The sequence below is a fragment of the Centropristis striata genome, chromosome 8 (genome assembly GCF_030273125.1).
Source record: "Centropristis striata isolate RG_2023a ecotype Rhode Island chromosome 8, C.striata_1.0, whole genome shotgun sequence".
In the NCBI taxonomy this organism is placed as follows: domain Eukaryota; kingdom Metazoa; phylum Chordata; class Actinopteri; order Perciformes; family Serranidae; genus Centropristis; species Centropristis striata.
The window spans coordinates 12,890,032-12,915,263 of NC_081524.1; the positions used below are offsets into that span (position 1 = coordinate 12,890,032).

The 25,232-nt window shown below is 39.4% G+C and overlaps 1 protein-coding gene across 2 annotated transcripts; it reads left to right on the top strand.

Moving 5' to 3' along the window:
- On the top strand, nt 1–25,232 carry LOC131976333 (cingulin). 2 transcript variants are annotated; one of them, XM_059339320.1, is made up of 20 exons: nt 1–156; nt 6,496–7,408; nt 7,520–7,617; nt 7,716–7,785; nt 7,888–7,983; nt 8,986–9,107; nt 9,393–9,504; nt 10,623–10,835; nt 11,945–12,093; nt 13,071–13,191; nt 13,282–13,494; nt 13,657–13,878; nt 14,650–14,898; nt 15,038–15,208; nt 15,454–15,615; nt 16,651–16,824; nt 17,576–17,694; nt 21,453–21,561; nt 22,285–22,448; nt 23,544–25,232. In XM_059339320.1, exons 2-20 carry the CDS (start codon nt 6,497–6,499, stop codon nt 23,674–23,676), a joined length of 3,609 nt encoding a protein of 1,202 aa, XP_059195303.1. In that variant the 5' UTR covers nt 1–156; nt 6,496; the 3' UTR covers nt 23,677–25,232. The 2 variants fall into 2 exon arrangements, with proteins under 2 accessions (XP_059195303.1, XP_059195304.1); XM_059339321.1 differs by having other exon boundaries at nt 7,547–7,617.

Below are 25,232 nucleotides of genomic sequence, written 5' to 3' on the forward strand. Positions count from 1 at the left end.
GCATAATGAACTTGTTGCTGTGTCCATTTACGTAGGAGTTGTTGTTTTTTCCACCCACTTTTCTGTGTGGACTTTGTTGGAAAACATTTGAATTATCGTCGACATCAGGGAAGCGAAGTATCAAAGAGGAGCAGAGACATACCTTGAGAGAAAGAGGTAAGTTGACGCTTGTTGTTGGACTTCACAGAGCCAGACTGCTAAACCAGACAGACACGACCTGTCACACAGTTATGCTCTTTTAGGGCTGTTTTTGTTCGCTACTGTGCGCTTATTCCTTCGTTTAAAGTTAGTCCTGTAATGATTTCTCAAAGTATGGTGTCACTGAGAAGTTTCTGTCAGCCACTTTGACGTTAGCTTTGTAAGTTAGCTAACGTTAGTTTGAGGTTCGAGGGGCAGTATCAGTGCTCCCAGCTAACGTTACTTTAAGATAACTTGCCCCTTAAAGTTATGCCAAATCCATCGAAAAATGTGTGAAAATGTCTCTGTTAATGTACAAGTACTCTCAGGGTGACAACACCTTTATGAAAGTAAATGTAAGACTTACAAGAGTTGTATTTATAGGCTCTTCATTGCAAAACAGGTGTAGCACAACGTTACCTGCTATCAGGGGGATTTGCCACTGGAAAAAGCTGTGCACTGAGAGACAAACAGGTTTGAGACCTCTGAGGTAGAGTTAAAGACACAGGAGGCTACACATAACCAACCTTTAGGCGTTGAGTATATGCAACATAATAATACATTAACCTGACGTGTATTCTGTGCAGAGCAGATCTAAAATGTAGAGATGCTCTTCAGTATTAAAGGAACAGTTCACCCCCAAATAAAAATAAAAATGTTCCCTCTAACCTGTAGGGCCATTTATCAGTCTAGATTGTTTTGCTGAGTGTTGGAGATGTTGGCTGTAGAGATGTCTGTCTGCTCTTGAATATAATGGAACCAGATGGCACTTGACTTGTGGTGCAAAAAGCGCTACAACATATATATGAAAAACCCAACAATTCTCTTTCCTGATAGAGACACTTTTCTTTCTAGTATAGTTTCTAGATGAAGCTGCTCATAACAAGGTCTGTGGAATATCTTGAGTAACCAGGTCATGATTTCTGGAAAGAAACATTGCTGTTGAGTGCCATATAGTCCTATTATATTTGAGAAAAGACAGACATCTCTGTATCTCCAACACTTGGGAACTCACACAAAAGTAATCTAGAGTGATGAATATAACTATATGTCAAATGTGTATTTTATATTTTGTCATTTTTATTTTAGGGGTTAACTGTCCCTTTAAGCTTGAGTCAAGTGAAACTGATGATGCAAACAAGAAACAAGTGCAGATTATAGTTTTGAAGTCTAGGGACAGGCTCATGCTTGTGTCATGAAATTGAATAATTATAGCACCGAACTTTCTAAGCCATTGAAAATGCTGACACAGTTTAATTTTAGAGCAGAAACATTGCAAATTTGAATCTAGTTGCAATTCTTAAATCTGAACAGAGTGATAAAGGTAAACCCAAAATAACAGGTACAAATACTGTAATGTGTAGATAAATTCCCATAAATTAGTGGAATTAGTGGAAACGACAGTGTCTGGAATGTGGGGTAAGGGAGGGGCATATTTATCTCTCCTAATATGGTGTCATTTGTGTACTATTTTGTAACACTGAAGTATCTCATTGTTATGCCAATGAACCTGTTTGGATTGAAAGGAGGAATAAATGGCTGTTTGTTTGAGCGTGAAAGAGGAGCAGTGGCGAGTTTGGAGAGAGATTGACCGCTTGAGACAGGAAGAGGGCCTGGTTTGTCAAGAATGTAATGGAGAGGGAGAATACCCTGAGGACTGAGTGCTTGCCTGTCCTTAAAGGACACAGAAGGCGTGAGCTGCTGTTTGGTCTTGCACCTTCATGTGTCCATTTTCTAGGTTATTCTTGTTAATGTAATGATTTACCTGAAAGAAAGGGTGCAAACTACTGTTTTACAGCTTGCCTGTATGGGCTTTCATTGTTGGTGATGGATTCATTATTAAAGTCATTTTTTTTTAAGCAATGACCAGGAAAACGAAAGTTAATATATTGTAGTTTAACACAAAACTGACTCTCTAACTAGCTTTTCTGGTGTTTTCAACCTCATCTCACTCAATTCCAGCAGTGTGAGATGCCAAGTTTGGAAATTTCATGAACAATTTTAACTATTTTTGACATTTTTTCTACTAAACAATTAGAGGATTTTAGATGATCTTAGCAGATTAGTCGACTCATTTGTTTGTTTTGGTCTTAGTGAACTAAGTTTTCTTTAGTCAATAGTCATTTTTTAAATTATTTTTCATGCTTAATGACTTATTTGTAAGAAACTTATGAGAACATCTCTGGCAAACACAAGATTTAAAGTGGTATTTTGCATTATTATGTATATATATATATATATAATATGTTGTGTGGAGAAACGATAGTGTTAGTCAACAAATCATTTTTTAGTCTAGGACAGCTTGAACTTTTAATATACATAATTGAAAATCTAATCAACATGTTAATATTGATGATAATGATGGCAATCAGCCATTGTCCGAGTCCAAAATGGCAATACATTCTGCATGCTAAAAACACAGAATGTATTGAATATAACATTCTGAAAGCACATGCAATTCAGTATGTAAAATAGATACATTTTTATATTATATTAAACACTGGAGACAAGTTTCAGACTCAGTTTACTTTCAGCCCTTGCTGTTCTCTCTGTATGTATCATTGTTAGCTGGGCCAGTGATGAACTGATCACATGAACCACTCTGACTGTGAGTCAGCCGAGGGACTTTCATGACTCCACACATTGCTGTTGTTTCATTTCTCTCCACAACCGTTCTAATCTCCTAATTATATTTTCCATTCCATCTCGGATCTTAACAGGGAAGCGTCTCCAATTCAATTTACTGTGGCGGAATTCAATTTGAGGCCAGAGGCAGAGAGCCCGTCAGCATAACTGCAGGGGAACATGATTGGCAACAGAGTCCAAAAGCACCAGATATACTGTAAGCTGGGCAAACAAGCCTGAAAGAGCTTGTTGTTAAAGTCACATCTTATTAATGATACAAGTGTGGGTTAGACATCTTCGTTTGAGAGCATGTAGCCGGCTAAAAGAATGTCTTTCATTATCAGTGAATTATCTTGCTATTTGCTTGATTATTTGTTTGATCTAGAAAATGTCTGAACATAATGAAACATCTCAGTTTCCTAAAGCCCATGGTGGGGCTGATCAATTGGATGGAAATGGGGGAAAAAATATATATATAATTGCAATTAGGATATGATTCAGCATATTAGAGGGAATATACATTTTTGCATTATTATTTTCATTAAAAGATATCTTAAAATGATCATGATCTGTACCAAACAAAGATTTGTAGAATATGATTTGTAAGCTGGAGCATCTCTGCAGCACCACAATACTTCAGTCAAAATTTGGTACATATTTAGCCTTTAACAAATATTGTGCTTCTTGCGATTTGGATATTGCACTAGTCCATATTGCGATTTTGCTAAAATTCCCATTGATATCTTCAAATCACCTGTTTTGTTCGTCAAACCCAACAATAGTCAGTTTGCTATCACATAAGATTAAAAAAACAACACATTTGCTCAATTAAGAAGCTGGAGCTAGAAAATAATCACCATTTGTAATTCATAAATCTACTATCGTTTCAGCTCTGAAGGATATGAAATTTAATGACATTAGGCATGGCAGACATCTTCATTTGACAGAACAGACACTGTATAATTAAATGGATTTAGGGAAGAACTTGTTTGATTTCCTACTTTTCATATTTAAAAAAAGGATGTTTACTTAAGAGGTGTGGAAGAAATGAGCTCTGGGGACAAACCTAAAAGAGAACAAAAATCTCAAGTTTTGAAACAAAACTTGTAATCAGATAAACAGTGTAATTGAGGGAATGAAAGACCATTGGGATTGTTTTTGCATTCTCAAAATCGCTGCCCTCATTTTCTGCCCCACATCAGCTGGACAATAGGATGGGTCCCCCCCACCCCTGTCCCTCTTGGAGCTGGGACTGCGTTCTTCCTCACTGACGTATGAAAATTAAACTGATGAATCCATGTAGATGAACAGATAGAGAGAGTATCTTCCATTTCATTAGCTGTAAGTCAGTTTGGCACACTTAGACTCTACAGATCACCCTGCGTCAGATTCAGATAAATTCATATGGCGCATCCATCAGTCCATGTCATGCTTGACCTTGCTGTGAAGACAGTGGGCTGCAGACTTCGCGCTCAACTGCACAAATGTGTTGTGACATGGTGCTTCCTCTGTGGTTCCCAAAGGGTGGGAAAAAAAATCGACTAACTGTGCACGTCTGATGAGCCGGGCTGTCCGCGGACGATGCTTGCGCACCACAAGCACACAGATATCCTCAAAGGTCATTCATGTCGTGTTGCTTCGCTCTCTGCCAGCTAGACATTTTCCATCACCTATTCCTCCTCCAAAGTTGTTTTATGTATTAGGTTTTCGCTTTCACAGCAGGGACATATAAGATTATCCGTCTTGGCTCACTTTGCTGACTGCATCCTATTCTTGGCTTGGCTTGGTCTCTGCTGTGTCATACAGCTTCCAAAATCTGTATGGAAATATGAAATTGTGTGTGTAGGTGTTAAATAATGTATGTGTGCATGTGTCAGAGTTATCTATTTGATGGTTACTTTCATAGTCAGTTCTTTGTGGGTATGTATGGGGGAAGGGTTGTGCACAGAACAGCTTGACTTTGGATTTTATCACACAAGGCACTGATAAGAGAAGAAAAGCTGAGAGTTTTTTTTTCTCTGTTTCTTTCTCACGTCACCCTCCCTTTCACTCTCCCAGCCCACTTTCTGTCTCTCACCTTGGAAAGCTGTGGAGAGGAAATAAAAGGTGCAGAGGTCAGGCAGGGAATGTTGTAATGTGAGTGTAATGAACCATAGCAGTGTAATAAACATGAGGATGAGATCTTACAGTGTGACCAAACACAAGGCGTGATCAGTCTGTCAACTTAAGATCAGGAATGTTCAGTTAAGTACTTATTACTGCCAGTGACGAATAAGGCTGACAGTGACTTATCGCATAGGAGTGATCAGTTGAAATGGAATAGAAATAGTTTCAGAATGACTCATCAGAGTATGGAAAAGGGAGGATTGGGGAGTCAAGAAAAACACAAAAGTGGAGAAATTACAGGGTAAAAGAATGAAAAGCTTGTTACGGTAGTGTTTGTATTCAAGCTGTCACTTTTGAAAGGGGAAATAGGTTTAGTGTCTGGCTGGGAAACTTCCAAAAGTTGGGAAAAGCTTTGTTGGTCCTTACAAGAGGAAAGTGATATGTGGGTGTGTGCTTTCAGGTTAATGACTAATGGAGAGCACGGAGGACAAAGTCCACACAAGTGTGACTGCCTATAAATCTGTCTCGCTGTATGTTCAAAGACTTTCGTCTCACAATGTTTTGACATTTCAGGGTTGCCCGTTAATGAGTGTTGAGGTATTCTTTGTTTGATTTCTTAATTTGAGGGGAAAGCTGCTTTAGTTTTACCTGACCTAACAGTCTTCTTTCCCTTTTCATCCTTGAACCTCCTATTGTGAGTGTAGTCCGACCGAAACTAGATTTATAAGGCCGATACTGATAACCTTACATAAACAGACAATCTTGGTACAGATCCCTTTTTTAAGATTTATGACCTAGATACTCAGCAGAACATTTTTCACTGAAAGAAATATCTTCTCAGTGCTACCTGTTGGACAAACTGTAACGCTGTTGTAGTATGTTTCAGGATTTTTGAGAATGATCATTTTTGCATCATTATTCTGATTTACATGATTCTGACATTGATAAAAAATGATCATTGTGTCATTTTTTTCTTAAGTTTGCAGGATACGAGTTGTAGGTGAGGGCATCTCTCCAGCACCACAATAGCAAATTCAGAATGGTATTTCAACTCATAATTTGCCATAGACAAATATTGTGCCTGCTGCAGTTTGAACATTGCACTAGTCCATGTTGCAACTACAATGGAATTGTGATTAATTTTTCAACCCCACGCCCAAAGTGTGAGCTCTTCAATCTTGAGTCAGTTTTCAGAAAACTTACCGTACACACATACCTCAGCCAAAACCTGAACATGCATTAAAAAAAAAAAAAGATTTTTGTTGTTTTGGGGTAAATATGACCCCTGCAGCCAGAAACTACTTTCTAAATTATACCAATTAATTTCTTTCATGTTGAAGTGTCCTTGGTTGAAACACTGAACCTCAAATAGTGTGTACATGAAGGAAAAAATGCAAGTCACAGTGGACGAAAGCAACTTCCAAATGAATGTAGTGTTTGTTATACACAATACAGAAATATAAAGCATAAACAGTTTATATGTATGAAATCAATAGGCCAATGCAATTACAGTACATAGCTCTATTCATATGTGTGATCTAACTACACACTTCCCTCTTCTTTCCCTGCTCTCTGATGGGTTACCAGCATGAGCACGCCATCCTCAGGTCGGAAGACCCCAGTGGACCACGGTGTCCAGATCCGCTTCATCAATGACCTCTACGACACTGGCGGGGGGCAGCCGGGGCCCCAGCTCAAGCCCAAGCCCAAGACCAAGAGCCAAAGCACCTCCAAGTATGGCGTTGCGGTGAGGGTTCAGGGTATTGCTGGCCAGCCATATGTGGTCCTGAAGGATGGAGAGAAAGGAGACTCTTACGGGGTCCAGCTCAGGACCCAGGGTCCCCCTGGTTACAGCAGCCTACCCCGGAGGAAAGAGAAGGCAGAGCCAGGACCACAGGGGGCAGATATCTCAGGAGGTGGAGGGCAGGGAGGGGCACTACGCCGTGCACAATCCCATGGGTCGCTGCTGGACAGGGATGCAGAGGGAGGGGCAGGCAATGAGGATTTTCAGCTGTCTAGACCACCAGGGGATGGGAAGTCTGGTAGTTATGGGAATCTGGATGGGGGAATAGGAGTTCGGGGGGAGAGAGAGCAGGTTCGACGTGGTAGAGAGAATATGGAAAGGAATATGTGGGATGGTTCATACAAAGCAGGGCTCAACGGGTCCGCGGGGTCCGTGAGGAGCAGTCAACCCTACCCTGACCCTCCTCAACAAACAAATCAGAGGCAGACTCCTGTCAACAGACTTATAAACAGGTTTGATGGTGGAAATACTGGAGGCCAGCAGAGAGGACTCCCTGCCGAACAACAAGACCCCAGAGCTACATCCCCTCTCCTCACACCCAACCCCTACACCTCACCTCCGTCCTCAACTCACAGCAGCCTGGGACGCAGCCAGGCCGCTGTCTCCACATTTCCAGGACAGTCGGCTAATCAGTGGACTTCACCGGTGAGATATTCTGCTGCAGACACACCGCAGACCAGTCTGACTGAGGCACAAGTAAGAATGAACTTTTTTTAGGGCTGGGCATCACAGCTGATTTTTGTGTGAGCTCCAAACGCCACATAGCATGCAACATTGCAAGAGTAGTTTTCTGATCTATGTCTCAAGGTGACTCCTGACCTTTTGCTGGACCAGGGTCAGAATGCAGAGACGACCAGTGAGGAGGAGCAGCTCACGCAGACTTTATACAACATCCTGAGACAAGGGTATGGACTTATCATGGCATAGATTTTTTTTATTAAGTTGTTAATACAATTGTAATAAATGATGACATTCAGATCCATTTGTTTTCCCCTTCAATCAGGAGCAGCGAGAGTGATGTTGTCATCAACCACAAAGTCAAGGTCATCTTTCAGAAGATTCAGAACCTAAAGGTTTGTCCCTTATGTGAGAAAATATGTGAGAGGTTGATCCTGCACAGGGAATAGTATGTTAATACTTAAATATATGTCCCCATATATCTTTCTCTTCAACAGCCCAAAGAAAGACCTCAGGAAGATTGGTTGAGAGAAAAGAGGGTGCTTGAAAGAAAGATGGCTGAACTACAAACTGCCCTGCAGGAGGAAAGGAGGGTAAGCAAAGTATTAACAAATATTTAAAGACATATTTTTATATCGATAACTCCAATTTTAGTTGGGTGATATGGTACTGCTACATTAAGCAGCAGCAGTAATTTTGAGGCATATTTTGCAAAGGGTATTAGTCCGTTCCACATGTGCACTCCTAAAACTGAACCACCTCCAGATTATAGACATGCTCTGGGATCTTCCTCGGTTTTAAATTGATGCGTCCTCGAGACAGTGATAGATGTTAAACCGGTTGAGCAAGTAGTGCTTGTTTTTGCTGTGCGTAACGGTGTGATTTTGTTGTGTACTTACAAGTGTTTTAGCAGTGCTGAAACCTGTACCTTTCTCTTGTGGATAACCCACAATTTTACATTTCTACTATAGACATGTAGATTTTGCAAGAGTTTCTGTTGTTTCTGTAGATTTGTTCCCTTGGATGACCCACCAAACCTTCCTAAATTCACTTGGCTGATTGGAACTGGCTGCCACCAGAAGATTTTTACATTCAGCATGCAACCTGCCACTTTAAATCAGCTCTGATTACATGGTGCACATCCAATGCCACACATAAACACTCATCCAAGTCTCCTTGAAATGAGAGCCCCAACTATCAAGTGAAGGAATGGCTGTTGTTTGGTTGAGAGAGTAGAGAACTGTCCTCAGTGTTTTTACGTCTTTAACTAATCTTGCCAGGAGGGTTGGGGGTTCCTATGAGTGTGCTTCAGATTAATCCTCACATTAATCCTTAAAGCCCTCTGGCCTGGTCAAAGGTGCACGCGCACAATAATCTAACTTCAATAATGACTCATTATATGCTGGTTTAAGGAAGGTGGGCAGGTCTTAATCTCTAATAGCTCCTAAGAACTTAATCCCTTATGCATATTGATCGGTGGGCAAATGCAAGCCTGCTTTAACATTTCCTAAAAGCCCAGTGTTAATGCCACCAGAGCTACCTGATGTCTTATGTTTCACTGCTCTCATTTATTCATCATGTCTGCCTGTGCGTAGGACTCTGTTAGCAATTCTGATCCTGCTCTGAAAGCTGAGCTGGAGTCCTGTCTGGATGAAAATCTGCAGCTCCGGGAGATGCTGGACCGGAAGAAGAAAGAATTAAACGAAACACAATCAGAGTGAGGACATGACAACGCACACACACGCACGCACGCACGCATGCACGCACACACACACACACACGCAAGGAGGAAAACAGAAAGGAGCATGGTACCATTGACTGAGTCTGGTCGGTCAGGCTTGAGAGGGGATGCATGACAAACCCACTTTGTTTTCAAGCACACTCCTCACAGTTTCATTAAACAAGCAGTTACTGTAATGTACTTACAAGATGTACAAGTATGCCGCAGTCACAAGAATTTAAAGAATCAGTCAGTAGTGTGTATGTCCTCTTCTCCTCTCAGGCTGACTCAGCTGCGTATGGACAGGGAGAACGCAGAGGCACGGGTCAGAGGAATGGAGGACCAGCTGGCTGAGTTTCAGGATGAACTGAGAAGAGAGAATGGCAACAAGACGGTACAGGAACATACAAATAAACCCACACAGATGCAAACTAAAAATAAATAAATAAGCTGTGACTCAAATCTTGAGTAAATTGTTCGTCTAGATGGCATTTTTATTGCGTAGCAGCACATTTTCAGGTGGATACATTGGAAAAGCAGTTAAAAGCTATATTGACTTTAAAGGGATAGTTCAGATTTTGAAGCAGGGTTGTGTAAATAACTTATACATAGTCAGTGTATCGACTGCAATAGATGTCCGTCTGTATGTCCCTAATTTTTGAGAAGCAGGCAGGAGTACCAGCACAGAAGTTAAGGAATGAACTGCTGTGGATGGGGGCAGCAGCAAAATGTACACTATATTTAGAATATTTTTTCCACTTTACCTTGCCATCAGACAGCACTTTCTACCAGGGAACTAAATCTATTCTTCCCATTTCTACTTTCGTCAAAGCCACCAGACTCCAGTGCCAAAATCCGTTATTTCAACAAGGTAGTTTTGTGACTTTGGGTTTTTTAAAGGGTAAGTTCGGATTCACCAAAGTCACACACAGTAATAACACAAACAAACTAACCAATTGAGGCAACAGTAGACCAGAAACTCCCAAGTTCTTCAAGTTAAAACAACTATTTTAGTCAAAGAAGATATATATATATATATATATATATATATATATATATATATATATATATATATATATATATATATATATATATATATATATATATATATATATATATATATATATATATATATATATATATATATATATATATAACAGCCTCAGTTCCCCGTTGGAGAGAGCTGTCCGAAGACAAGGTAAAGCTTTAAAATATTCTAAATATAGCATACACTTAAACTGATATGTTTAACTGCAGCCCTGTCCACAGCTGTACATTGCTTAGCTTTGCCAGTACTCCTGCCTGCTTCTCCAAACTGTCGACCACCACCTACTGTAGGTAATGCACTGATTGTTGATAAGTACTTCATAAAACCCTACTTAAAAACATGCCTTTAATTCCTGTTAAGAAGCATTGTGAAGGATTTGTGTAATCGAATGAGAAAACTCTGCAAATGTCAGGCTGAGTGATCAAAAGCATCAAGCGAATACTGTATATTTCTCGTGTCTGCAGGATCTGATGTCTTGTCAGGCACAGCTGATGGAGGTTTGCCAGCTGAAACAGAAGCTGGAGGAGACGCTGAGGCAGCGAGAGAGGGAGCTCACCGCTCTCAAAGGAGCCCTGAAGGAAGAGGTGGCCACACATGACAAAGAGATCGAGGCGCTCCGAGAGCAGTACAGCGCTGACATGGAGAAGCTCCGCAGCAGCATGGAGCAGGTGTCTCAGGTTGGTACACAAACACAGCAGCCAGCTCATCATCACTTTCATTTGACATGAAAATGTGTTGAAGTTAGAAAGAAAAGAAGCAAAGCAGGCCCTCAACAACAGAGCACATCAGCAAAACTCTAAGAAAGCACCATCTTTTTTATTTAATTACTTTCAGTAGTAGAAGAGTCATATTATAGAGCAATTTACATCTCACTCACAGATGTTTTCAGGTTCACAGAGAGAGAGAAATCTAAGCCCTACATTTTATATTTTTCTTTAAAAACTCTTATAACTGGGGCGTCCCGGTGGCTCACACTGGTAGAACGTTGCCATTAAGGCTGAGTCCTTGCTGCGGCGGAGCTGGGTTCGAATCCGGCCTGTGCTCCCTTTGCCGCATGTCCTCCCCTCTGTCACCCCCTTTCTATCTGTCACTTTCAATAAAAGCATGAAAAATACCATAAAAATAATCTTTAAAAACTCTTATAACTCTTACCTGAATGAATACCTGTATACTCCTAACATTGACACAGTTTGGGATAACCATGCGCCATTCATTTGAATATAAAATGTAGACATTAATGTGAAATTATGAAATAAAAGTCAGTTGAAATAACTAAATGTAGTCCTTTGAAAATGTCCTTTTCTCTAATACAAACTCATTTATTCATTGAACTCTAGTGATGTTGTTTGTATATATTTATTGCCTAATTTATTTAAAGTTTGTTTCATAGTCATATTTATTTATTTAGTATTTACTTCAAAGCATTTCAGATCACTTTGTTATGGAGTCTGTATAAATGTGCCCCCTCCCTCCCAATTATTTCTATACTACCAACATTAAATGACACTCAAAATAAGAGACACATAATTTCCTGTGGACTACCTTTCTGAGTGTTGTGATAAAACTCCCCTAATGGAAGCCTAAGGACCAGAACACAGAAGTGTCTGCAACGGAGCGTTGAGCATCCTCAGGTGCATTAGCAGCAGGAAACAGCATTTTAAATCGGATCTCTTCAATTCAAACAATGTGGATTGCTCTATTAATCGACATACCATATGCATTCATGTCCATTAAACGGTAGGGATATAAACAAGCATTGCATCAGTTCTTCCTTCTCCTATTTCAGTCTCACGCTGGGATTGAGTCAGAGCGGTTACGTGTCAATGCATCGGTTCGTTCCCTTCAGCAGCAGCTGGAAGACTGTAGAGACGAGAGCAGCCACTGGATGGAGCAGTTTCATGCCACCAGAGACGAACTTCGAACAACCAAACAAGAGTGAGTTTATTCTAATATATCCTTGTTTGCAATGTGTATTTATCAGAACCTCCCTGGATGCGGGCTTTTCCAATGCTTACATGGACATGGATTTTTTTCCCCCGTCCTTTCATGGTTTCTCTTGCACCTGCTGTACTACTAATGTGTGTCCATCTCTTCTCTTTCATTCTACCTGGTCAATGTTTCTCCCCCTCTCTGTCAGAGAGCCACCCAGCAGCCCTGAAACACCGTGAGAGTCACTAATTGAACAGCATTTGTGTTTAGATATGCAGACCTGTAGATGTGGCTAGCTGTGCTAACAACTGTCTGACTGTAGTTCCAAGGCCATCCACACTTACAGCCCTAATTCATGACTGTCTGCATGATCCACACTGGGTTAGGCAGTTTTCAGGAAAAGGCAAAAAAAAAGTTATATAAAAAAAACCCTGCAGCCACATGGCCCTGACACCCCTGATCTGAAGGGATGTGCACAAACAACAGATAGAAACGCTTTCTCTGAAATGATGAATGCAGAATTTTAGTTTTCTTTCAGACCACTTACATTATAATATGCTGAAAGGTTAAGTGGAATTTTTGCCCAGTGATGCAAAAAAACAAACCCTGTCTACCCCAGCTGTAAATATGCCATGAACCCATGTAAGTTCCCAATGGGAAAATGTATCATTTCATTATATGGAGCTGAAATAGGGTGGTGTGGATGATCTAAAATGTCTGTGTTTAGCAAAACAACAAACATATTCTAGACTTGTTTTCCGTGAATGTCTGACTGTTGTTATAACAGGGAATACTGATTTATTTCCTGTTATATGAAGATTAAATAACAACTTTTTTGCTTGTTGAGTACATCAAAGTAAATGAAACTCAAAAATTCACTTAAACAATCCAACTGCTGCGAATCAAATTATCAAGCAGTACTGACTATACGTTTATATGATACAGTTTGTTGGGATCAACTGTATTTGATCTATAATTTTTAGACTGCTGCAAGCCCGTCTGGAGAAAGAGGAATGTGAGGATGAACTAAAAGAGCTCCAGGAGAAAGTGAGCACCATGAAACAACAGATACCAGATCCCAGCCACAAACAGAGTCTCAACCAGGTAAATATTCACGCCGCTCCACACGATCTCTAACACCTGATCCGTGAAAAAATGCAGTTTAACCATCAAATTGTCGGTGTTTCTGTTCAGGAACTTGAGCGATACACGACTGATCTACAGAAGTCCAAGGCTGACCTCCAGAAGCAGAGGACTGACTTTGACAAGAAGGTCATGGAGGTTATCGCCCTAAAAAAATCTCACCAGAGCCAGGAAGCAGAGCTGAAGTATGAGATTGACAGGCTGAAGGACCAGTTGCAGAGGGCCAGAGAGGATGTTGCCAAGGCACAGGAGAAAAACAAAAAGGTAAGAGCAGTTTAAATGAAACAAATTACCTGGCTAGTACGACAGAGTGTGCTTATTTGTATATGTGGCAGTGTTGAGGATGATAAAATGTGTGTTTAAATGATAAATCATCCCTGTTGCATTTTTTTAATCAGTATCATTCCCTTGTCTCCCTGCCTATAGCTCCCAGACCCAGCCATCATCTCCGAGCTGGAGCAGAAGCTTGGTGAGACATGTGGTGAAGCTACTCAGCTGAAAGAGAATCTCTCATTAGCTGAAGAGGAACTGGAGGACAGTAAAACTCGTCTCAGTCGAGCTCAGATGGACATTAAATCACTGGAAGATGTCCAGCGGGATCAAGAGGAGGCCAACGCACGTCTCAGAGAGAAACTCTCGCGGTTGGAGGTAGGTCACCTCCTCTCACACTCAGCAGTGTGGAATAGACTGTGAGTGTAAGATACCCTGAAAGCAGCAGACATATTTAATGTCCCCTTCCACTCAAAATGTGTTTTCCTTCTATTCATGTCCCCTGAAATGCCCTTGATTCTCCTGACTTGTATCTGCAAAGATTGTCACTAGAGAGGTATTTTCACATTCCTCTACTGAATAAAGAGAGGTTTTTGCACTTCCCTAAAATCTGAGATTCAAATGATGCCAGCCAAGGTAGATTTGGTATGTCACAACTTCGAAAGCCAATGAAAAGCCGGAAATGAAAGCTGAAACCTGAAACGCTACCTGAAATCGTAGCAGATATTATCATATCTTTCACAACCACTAATGCCGTCAGCCACTACCAGTTACAAGCTAACAAGCAACATAAACAAATAAAAAATGCCTGCTAGTCGCCAATTTTGTCGCCTCATCTGAGTCTGGAGGCTGAAACATGTTTGGCAGAATTTGTCTGATGTGTCTTTTAACAGAGAAAACAGACACCAAAACTTTTGCAGCAGATCACGAGCCAGTTGCGGAGCTCGCTCTGCTTTTTCACCCATCAACCCAGTCTGTGCAGTGATGGGGGTGGGGGGGGGCGGGGCAGAGGCCAAATCCAGAATTTGAGTAGATGTGGTTCCAGCACAGTAGATGCGCTTTTAGAGTTTTTTACTCTTCATGAGGGCAAAATATTGGATCTAGAGGGGGACTTAAAGCATGACTTGACATCTCCTGTGGTTTCCTCAGGCTGAGCTGCAGACGAACGCCTCAGAGAGCTCAGACGCAGAGATCGCCCTCCACACTGAAATTAGAAGGTTGAGATCTGAGCTTGACGAGGTCAAGAGAAAAGCTTCCAGACTGAGTCAGGAGAACGGTGAACTTATCCTGCGTGTGGAGGACACGGAGAAAGACAAGGAGACGCTGAAACAGACCTTCAACCAGCTGGAAGAGACTAAGCGACAGCAGGAAAGAGCTCTGGAGAAACTCAACAGAGAGGTAATAAGCAGAGATCCCTCTTTTATAAGTAGGAAATCAAATTAAAGCGTCTACAACATGGAGCACGTCCAACTGCACAATAGAGGATTCATTCTTTGTTTTTGTTTTTTTCCCCCTCTCCCTCCGGTCACCCTGTCAGTATGAGTCTCTGACCGTGTCCTCAAGAGAGGAGGCGCAGACTCTGCGGGTTCAGCTGGAGGAGCAGAGAGAGAGGGCACGCAAGGAAATGCAGGAGGCGCAACGTCACGGAAACGACGCTCAGAGTGAACTGGAAAGAAACACTATAAATCTAAGGAGACTGGAGGAAGAGGTGTGTGTTTGTGTTTTGAGTGTTTGTGCGTGCTCCCTCGCCTGCTTGGCCTGGTTGTTGTTTTTATTATAAATGTCTGGTCTGAATGTTTTCAGTAGTTTTGACACACAATATTCATGGTGCATGCCTGACTGATTGTGTTCATGTGTCTGTGAGATATAAACATGCAAAACCACTCATATTTCTTTCATGATGGAAATTCATTTTGGCATTTCTGTTTCTAATATTATTATATTTCTAACTAGATGTCACGACAGAAGAAGGAGCTTCTGCTGGTATGTGAGGAGAGGGACAACCACCAGCTGGATAAAGAGCTTCTGACCAACAGACTGCGCCACCTCGAGGCAGAGATGGAGGTCAACAAAAACGGCCACAATGAGAAAACACGGGAGGTTCGAATCCTTGAGGTAAGATATGTGCATCTGCTCGCCTCCACGGTTTGGGAGAATAAACTTTAACTACAGGGCTCTCTGCTGTTAATAGTTCTGCTCTGTATACAGTGTAAGTACAACAGTCTGAGCATATTTTTGGACACGTTTCTGCACATTTCTCCTGTTATTGTTTTTTTGCTGAAGGTCTTTTTTTATTAGTATTTAATGCAGTAAATCACAGATGGTTGAACGGATGCAGTGTACCCCTCCTCCATGTTTTTGTATCCTATTACAGTATTACTGTACAGTTTAGTAATCAAACCTAATCAATTACATAAGCACTTACTGAATGTGGATATATAAATAAATTAAGTGTGACAAAAATTATAAGAAAAAAAATGTAAATAATAATAAAGAAAAAAAGAAAACAGTAAATGAAGAAAAAAATGTAAATAATAATAATAATAATAATAATAATAATGATAATAGAGTAGTACAAAAACAAACCAAAAAATAAAAATACATGTAAAAGTTACAAATAATAATAAATAAAAAAAAGATAATATGAAGTCAATAGGACAAAATTATCAGTTGCATACATTTTTTAATATTTTTTAAATGGTTGCAATATACCATAACATTTCTGAGCATAGATACAGTCAACAGATTAGCCTTTAGACTAATAATAAATAAAAAAAGAAAACAATAAATGAAGAAAAAAATGTAAATTATAATAATAATAATAATAATAGAGTAGTACAAAAACAAACCAAAAAATAATAATACATGTAAAAGTTACAAATAATTTAAAAAAAAAAAATGATAATATGAAGTCAATAGGACAAAAGTATCAGTTGCATACATTTTTTAATATTTTTAAAATGGTTGCAATATACCATAACATTTCTGAGCATAGATACAGTCAACAGATTAGCCTTTAGACTTGTTTAAAGCACATACACGTTACCAGAAAGTACAACAGATCATGAGTATTTACATGCTTATATGTCAAAACTCCATGAAATGTTTTCCTTCATGAGCATTTAGTGAAGTTGATCTTCTCTCCGTCAGGACAAGCTGAAGCGAATGGACTTGGAGCTGGAGGAGGAGAGGAACAGCGTGGAGATGCTGACAGAACGAGTGGCCAGGAGCAGAGACCAGATCGATCAGCTCCGCTCCGAGCTCATGCAGGAGAGATCCTCCAAACAGGACCTGGAGCTGGACAAGAACGCCATGGAGAGACATGTATGTTACACAGCATCTGTGTTTGCTAATGCTTTGTTATCACCAGCAACTGAAGTCTTTGTCCTGCCAAAACATGCCTGACCTGGCCCATTGCTCCAGTGTGTTTTGTTTTTGTTTTTTTGTTTTTTTTTAAACACACTTTATTGTTTTTAACCCATTGACGCCTGAAACTTCTGTAAAACCTCTGGGCGATTTTAAAATAAGCCCCTAAAACCTGAAGTTTTTCTGGAAATTCAACAGAAGTGCCAACACCTCTACTAAATAATAGATTTTTCAGCCTCTGATAGAAATAGAAATTCAAAGAAGATAGAAATGAAATCCAAAAAGTATTTGAGAGCTTATACAAATACTACAAAACGACGTATCCGCTTTCCAGGCTTCAATGGGTTAAACATGTTAACAATACAAAACAGACAGCACATGCTATACAAAGTTAGGCAAAAAATAAATAAAAAATACAGCTCTAGTTTGTCTCCAGTCATGATTGCCAGTCAGAAAACCGTCTACCCATCAACAGCAGATTTTTCAGATCTGCAGGTATATAATCAAGAAAGGGTGTCCAAACAATTAAGAACAATTCATCCTTACCCTTTACAGCAGCTTGTAATCTTTCATGAGGGAGGATATCAAAGATCTCCCTGTACCAAAGGGTGACACTAGGTGGAAGGGTTTTGATCCAATTTTTTAATACACACTTCGAGTGTGTTTTGTGTGTTGCTGACCTGCTGTTTGTCCGTGTCTGTCCCTGCAGCTGAAGGAACTCAGGAGTCGTGTGGCCGACATGGAGGGTCAGTCACGCTCCTCAGCAGGAGTCTCCCAGCTGGAGAACAAGCTCCAGGAGCTGGAAGAACGCCTACGGATGGAGGAAAGGTGCAGTGAAACACAGAGATAACATGCTGCACTCCAGTAGATCTTCATTCTGGATCACATCCTTCACCTTCTTTTGTTCCACAACTGAATATCTCAGATGCTTTTTAAAAAAAGATTCCTATGACATTTGGTAGATATATTCTGTTTATCATTGTCTGAGGATTGGTTAGTTATATTTTGGTGGTGATATCAGTTTACGTTGACTACATGTAACAAAGGACTTTAACTACATACCTGTGCTATTTTAAATTAATTGTGTATTTCCTTTTTTTGTGATCAAATTTTTATTATTTTCTTCTCCTTTCAAACCACATACAGCCACATCCCACCCCACATCCAACTGTACAGCATATCAAAAACCACTGTGGGCAGCATGTGAGAAAAACAACAAACAAGAATCTGAACTACCTTCCCACCCCCCTTCCCCCCATACCTCCCTCACCCCTCTGGCTTACTCCCTCCCCCTCCCTTTGCTGGAGTCAGTCATAAATAAAAAATAATAATAATAATAAGAGAAAATAAAAATAAATAAATAAATGAATAAAAACATAATATTAAATAAATAATAATAGCAATAATAATAATAATAATAATAATAGTAATAATATATATATATATTTTTTTTTAAATATAACGAATATAAATAAATAGTAAAAATAACAGTAATTACACAGGCAATTTAGTTAATTACTACAGATAAGAAATATGTGGAGAAAAAAAAAAATAAAGAAAAAATAATAAAAAAAAAAGAAAAAAAAAAGAGTTGTACCTCTCCTCTTTACATAATGAAATATTCAAGACCCAAACATAAACAAAAAGGGTAAAAAGAAAAAACATACATACATACTAAATACATGTAATTATCTGTTCATATATTCCGTAAAGAACAATAAAAAAAAAAAAAAAAAAAAAAATTCAATTTTACATGAACATTTATATCTTCCAACCCATTTGGAGAGCCAAACCTTGTTGGCCAATCAGTTTCACCTATGTAGCTTAAGCCTAACCTTCTCCATTGCTCTAGAGAGGATCTCAATATTATCTGCTATAGCCCCATTTGATCGAGCAATAGATAATTCTAAAATAATAATGTCATGTAATAGGGCCAGCCACTGAGGTATACTGAGTGCATGTGGCGGTTTCCATCTTTGTATTAACATTTTCTTTGCTGCTGTCAAACCTAGAAACAACAATCTTCTCTGAGAGAACTTAAAAAGTAATTGCGAATCATCATTTAACAGTAAAATAATCGGGTTACATGGTATGTTAACCCCAATTATATCTCCCATCAAGGATGCTACTTGCGACCAAAAAAACTCCACATCTGGGCATTGCCACATCATATGTAGATAAGTTCCTATTTGTCTGCTATTACATAAAGGACAGATGGGAGTAGAAGAAAGATGGAGTTGACAGCGTTTCCTAGGGGTGAAATAGAGTCTGTGGATAAATTTATAATGGAGCATTTGATGATTGAAATTTCGTGACGTAACTTTAATATTTCCCCATACTCTCTTCCAGTCGATAATTTGCTTCCACTCCTTCAAATCAACATTCCATACTCTGGTCACCCCCAATGGAAAACTTTTAGCCTCTTGCAGTTTTTGATATAAGGTGGATACCAACCCCCTCGATTTAGATTTAATACAAAAAAGCTTAAGGAGCGGATGTTCAGGAGGGGAGGTATTACATGGGATTCCATAAGCTAAAACCGCACTTCTCACTTGTAAATAAAAATAAAAAGATGTTCTAGGTAAATTATAAGCACTCTTAAGATCCTCATATGATCTTAGGCCTCTACTGTCCATAATATGAGCTAAAGTGTGGACACCTGTATTAGACCATGGAGGGTAAATAATCGGTTTCCTCTCCAAGCAAAATAAGTTATTTCGAAAAATTGGTGTCTGAGTATGCCACTGCACCTCCCAGTTTGCTAATTTCTCCACCTGTTGCCAAATTTGTATGGAATGAGCAATTATAGGGCCAAATTTTGACTGGCAATCTCTGGGAGATAAACCACAAAATACTAAATCTTCCAATCTATAAGGGGATGCAATATTACTTTCAATCTTGAGCCATGGAGTATTTAACTCTTGAGAAAACCAATTTCTAAGAGGGCAGAGCATAAATGACAAGTAATATAAATTAAAGTCGGGCAGTCCAAATCCCCCTAACTGTTTGCCTTGTTGAAGTATTGTACTTTTAAGTTTTGGTCGTTTCCCTGTCCATAAAAATTTTGTTACTACACTCTGAATCTTATTCCAATAGTGGGCAGGTGAGGGTAGAGGCAGCATACAAGATAAAAAATTGATCTTAGGTAAAACCATCATATTAACAACTGATATTCGACCACACAATGACAGTGATTTATGATTGAACCATCTATCCAGATCCCCTTTGACAGAATTGGTTATTCGTTTGTAGTTCTTCTTGATAATTTTGTCAAGTGTAGAAAAAATATCAATGCCAAGGTACTTGAAATTGCGAAACAATTGGAATTTCTGTGTGTAAATCTGAGTATTCTGAAACGTTTTTTTTTAAAAACAGAAGTGCGGATTTGTTCAGATTTACTTTGTATCCTGAAAATTCACTAAATAGTGAAATAATCTTATTACTGTATGGCAAATCATGAAACACATTACTGAAATATAATAAAATATCATCTGCATATAATGAAATTGAATTATGCACGTTTCCAACCACTATAGAGTCTATATTTTGACATTGGCGAATTTTTTGTGCCAGGGGTTCCAGTGAAAAGATAAATAAAAGCGGCGAAAGAGGGCAGCCTTGGCGAGTTCCTCTGCCTACAGAAAACGGAGAGGAACACTGGTTCCCAGTCGATACTATCGCTGAAGGATTATTGTACAAAACTTTTAGCATATGTATAAATTGTCCACCAAAGCCCATGTGCTCTAATGTAAACCACAGGAAGCTCCACTCAAGACGATCAAACGCCTTTTCCGCGTCTATTGATAATACTGCCGGCAGTGAACACACATTAGGTGCAGAGTGTATTAATGTATTAATTAATTGTGTATTTCCATTTTACTACCTGCATTCCACAACAGTTTGGAAGCAAATATTGTCCTTTTTTACTCCATTACAAGTATTTAACGAAATTAGGTACTAATTACTTTACAAAAGTTGCATTATTATCACAAACTCTAAATAGATTAATACATTATGATGTTATATAATAGATTAGGCTAACCAGCTGTATATAAACATGAAACAATATATCATGTATATTATTCAGAGAGAGGACATTCTGCATAAGAACTTTTTCAAGTGTATTTTTTATGCAAATACTTACAACAGATAATGTTTACAATTTAGTATTGCCATTTTTGCTAAAAGATCTGAACTGTTTTCATTAGACCTTGTAATTTAAACTATGACCAAGAGTTAACATCTTATCTTAAGGAGACATGGTAAAATTATGGAAGTTTTGGGCTGTAACATCATGTTTGATTTAGGGTTCCTGCTGTCAAATTAATTAGCTCCTAATTAAAATAAAGTATCTATCTTTCTATCTATTAGAGAGAGTTTTTTTCACTTACATTCTTCTTCACATGAATTCACTTAAGCAAACACTAAGACTTTAACACCTGGATACAAAGCATCTTCATGAGAGCAATGAAGTGGCACATTCCCTATTGAAAAGCATTTTTACAGCAGTCAAGATGAAAAGAGTATAACTCATTAACACGATCACATGCTTATGCTTTGTTCATCTCTTGTACAAACGTTTAAAGGGAGAAGAACTCTGTGTTGGCGTCACAACGACGCCTGGAGAGGAAACTGAAAGATCTCAACATGACGCTAGATGAGGAGAAGCACACACACACTGAGCAGAGAGACCAGGTAAACACATTCCCCTCCTATAAAGGGTCTCTCAATTTCAATATGAAATCAGAACTGATTGAAATGAGTTTTCAGTTTCAGTTGGCAGAATTAAAAGCAGGATTGATAATGGTGAAATATGTTGTTTCTACTACATTTTTTAATTAATTGTTTAAAGTTGACTGTATGGCCTTAGTATGGTACAGGCCAAAAAAACATGGCAGTCATATCACACTTTATACCAAGTGGTATAAGAAGAATTTAAAATGTAAATGACAGTTGTCTAAACTGAAAGTAATGACACCAAGACTCTATAGTTAAACAATGAAATTGCAGTCAGTGCTGAAAATAAAATGTTTAAATCAAATAAGGCCCCCAGAATCAAAATTCTAGTCAACGTGTGGAGAATCATGACAGCCCTGCCTCCTACTGTGTGTTATTATTTGAATTTACTCTTGAGACATTAACCCACTGAGGCCTAAAACGCCTGTAAAACCTCTGGGCGATTTTAAAATAAGCCCCTAAAACCTGAAGTTTTTCTGGAAATTCAACAGAAGTGTCAACGCTTATACTAAATAATAGATTTTTCAGCCTCTGTAGCAGATAGAAATGAAATTCAAAAAGCATTTGAGAGCTTATACAAATACTACAAAACGACGTATCTGCTTTCCAGGCTTCAATGGGTTAAAGTACATAAATACCAAACTCATACACAGTAAAAGTACACTTTATCCTGTGTTGCAGCTGGCTCTGAGAGTGAAAGCTCTGAAGAGGCAGGTGGACGAAGGAGAGACAGAGCTGGAACGGATAGATGGACTGAGGAGAAAGGCCCAGAGAGACATGGAGGAACAGATGGAGCTCAAAGAGGCCTTGCAGGCCAGAGTCACAGCACTGGAAACTGAGCTCAAGTAAGCATTTCCTTCTTTGTACCCAATTCCATCTCATCCAGTTTGTTACTCACTGTGCGCTTATGCAAGAGCAACTTCCTGGCAGCCAGATTATCACAGCAGTGTGTGTGAATGAGTAAGAGAGAGACACATCGTCTCCTCCTTCTCATGTCACAGAATGAATAAAACTGCATGTAAATGACGTTATTACCAGCGAGCCCAGATTCCTTGTCTGTTACACACTATTACAGACACCTGGTTGAGATGCACACAGGCTCCCTGAGGTGCAGTATTTCACAAGGCGATGTGTGTAAAACAAATCAGCCCTCACCCATGTGTGAAAAGGTATTTCATTAAACTTAAAAGGCGCATTAGTCATGTACCACGGGGGAAATTAAATTCCAGACATGCTCCCACTCGTAACAAGAAGATGCATGTTGTTCTCTTGTGCTGCCAGCAGAGGGAGCACTGTGATCACATTTACATTTACATTTACATTTAGTCATTTAGCAGACGCTTTTATCCAAAGCGACTTACAGGAAGAGTAAAAACAAACAATCAAGGTATAGTGCAATAAGAGCTTTTAGTGCATCAATAAGTGCTAGTGACAATTCTTTGAGGAGTAGAATTATCGTGTGGTCTAGGAGAGAAGATGCTCTCTGAAGAGCTGAAGGTCTTCAGGAGTTTTTTAAAGGTAGAGAGGGACGCCCCTGCTCTGGTAGGAACTGGTAGTGTGTTCCACCAGCAGGGAACAACAAATGCAAAGAGTCTGGATTGCCTTGGACGAGCGGGGGGCAGAGCCAGGCGCCGTTCATTGGAAGAGCGCAGCGGTGGTGAGGTAGCATATGTCTGAATCAGGGCGTTCAGGTAGGTAGGAGCAGTACCAGAGACAACTTTGTAGGCATCATTAGAGATTTGAATTTGATGCGGGCTGCAACAGGTAGCCAGTGGAGCTCAATGAGCAGCGGAGTGACATGTGACCTTTTTGGCTGGTTGTAGACCAGGAGCGCCACCTGATCACCTGACAACACTTGTGAATAAAGCAACGGATAAATAAAGTGTGCTTAAACAGTTCATGATGATATGGATAATGTTAATAATGACTCTGTGTCATAGGAGAAAAGCCCAGGCATCAATGCGCCCAGCTCTGGATTCAGTCCTCAGTTCAGATGACGACGACAGCCTGTACGACCCCTCCACCATCACCTCCATCCTCACGGAGAGCAACCTCCAGACCAGCTCCTGTTGAATCACAACTTCAGGGACAGGGTGAGGGTGAGGAACTGTAGCACTATTAAGGAGGGTAAAAAGAGGAGGAAAGCGTAGGTTAGCTGCTTCGTAGACTGGGAGTAAAGCCAGAAGGCAGGGTGGTACACACTACCAACATCAAAGGAGAGGAGCAACGACCTGGGTGTTAAATTTCAGATTGTAGAGGTTAGTAGATGAATGATTTTCCACACCAGGGTGAATGGAAGGAAACAAAACATCCTCTGCATGTCAGGGTATTTCCTTCAGTCTACACTGTCCACACACATCCTCCATTGTACAGCTGGAAGGGCTCACAACATACAAATTAGCAACTGGATTCAGTAACTGGACTGTAAGGAAGGCTAGAAGCACAGAAACGTAGAAATTAAAAATACCTCTTGCGCTTTTTGATACATATTCAGTATGTCAAGCCATTTCAGGGTTGGGATTCTGTGTCAAGCACTTACGGTACCAAGTCTGGCTTTGACTGAACAATCAAAAATACTCTCATCATCTCTGAGAGTGGACAGTTTACTTGTTAGACTCCAGTTTTCTCTGTAGCACAGTCTCCAACCGATTGAACTCACAAACTCGGCCAGTACATATATTAGGTACAACTGAGCATGGACCAACACTGACACTGAGTGCTTTCATGACTGCACAAAGAGAAAAGCAATATCACACTACAATTGAGAGGTAATTTCTGCAAAATGTTTAATTAAATCTCTGTTTGTTTACATAAGGTTTTTTGAAATTTGGCACTTATTCCACCGTCCAGTCGTTAATGCCACACGGTAGATTGTTCAGAATTATAAAATATAACACTAACAGCATCTGTTATGGATTCCCGTGGACAGAGACACATTATTATATAATATAAATGTGATAAAAAACACATGTTGGTGTGAAGGTTTTGATTAGTTTTGTCTTTATTCACTGTATCGGAGCAGTTTCCTGATAGTGGTGCAACAGACTTTGGGTTTGTTTTTATAACTTTGAGCACAGAGGGCTCCTTTGTCAGAATATCACATACTGTATAAAAGTGGTTTTCCACTTTAAAAGCAAAAAAAAATAAAATTGCCAAATATCTTCTGTCCTGTCTGATAAAAACAAAGTGTATTTGTAGAAGCTGCACAATGTCTATGCATTCCCTTAAAGCACATCACTGAAATATATTTTCATCATTTCATTATGATGCCTTAAAAATTGTTGAAAAGAATTTTGTAATTCTTGTCTGAATGATTTTTGTAAAATGTTTGTATTTAACATTTGTAGATTTTTCTTTTTTGGAGTCCCGAGTTGGATTTTTGTACACAGTTTGAACAATCAATCAGAGTAATGACTATTACATTTCACTGTAATGTAATGTTTCTCCTTTTATCTTCAGTTAAACTGGAACATGGTACTTAATGGTAGTTGAGTATAAACATGTTGAATTTAAAGTATATACTCTTAATTGTTGACTGGAAAAAAATCACACTGTGACTGTTCTTCACATAATAGAGCATTTTTCTATTGCATATAAATTTAGCATCAATAAAAGGTAAACCAATTTAA

Coding starts and splice junctions, on each gene's coding strand:
- LOC131976333 (XM_059339320.1), top strand. CDS start 6,497: ATGAGCACGCCATCCTCAGGTCGGAAGACCCCAGTGGACCACGGTGTC. Junction 7,409..7,519: donor CCAGTCTGACTGAGGCACAA/GTAAGAATGAAC, acceptor CTATGTCTCAAG/GTGACTCCTGACCTTTTGCT. Junction 9,505..10,622: donor GAGAGAATGGCAACAAGACG/GTACAGGAACAT, acceptor TCGTGTCTGCAG/GATCTGATGTCTTGTCAGGC.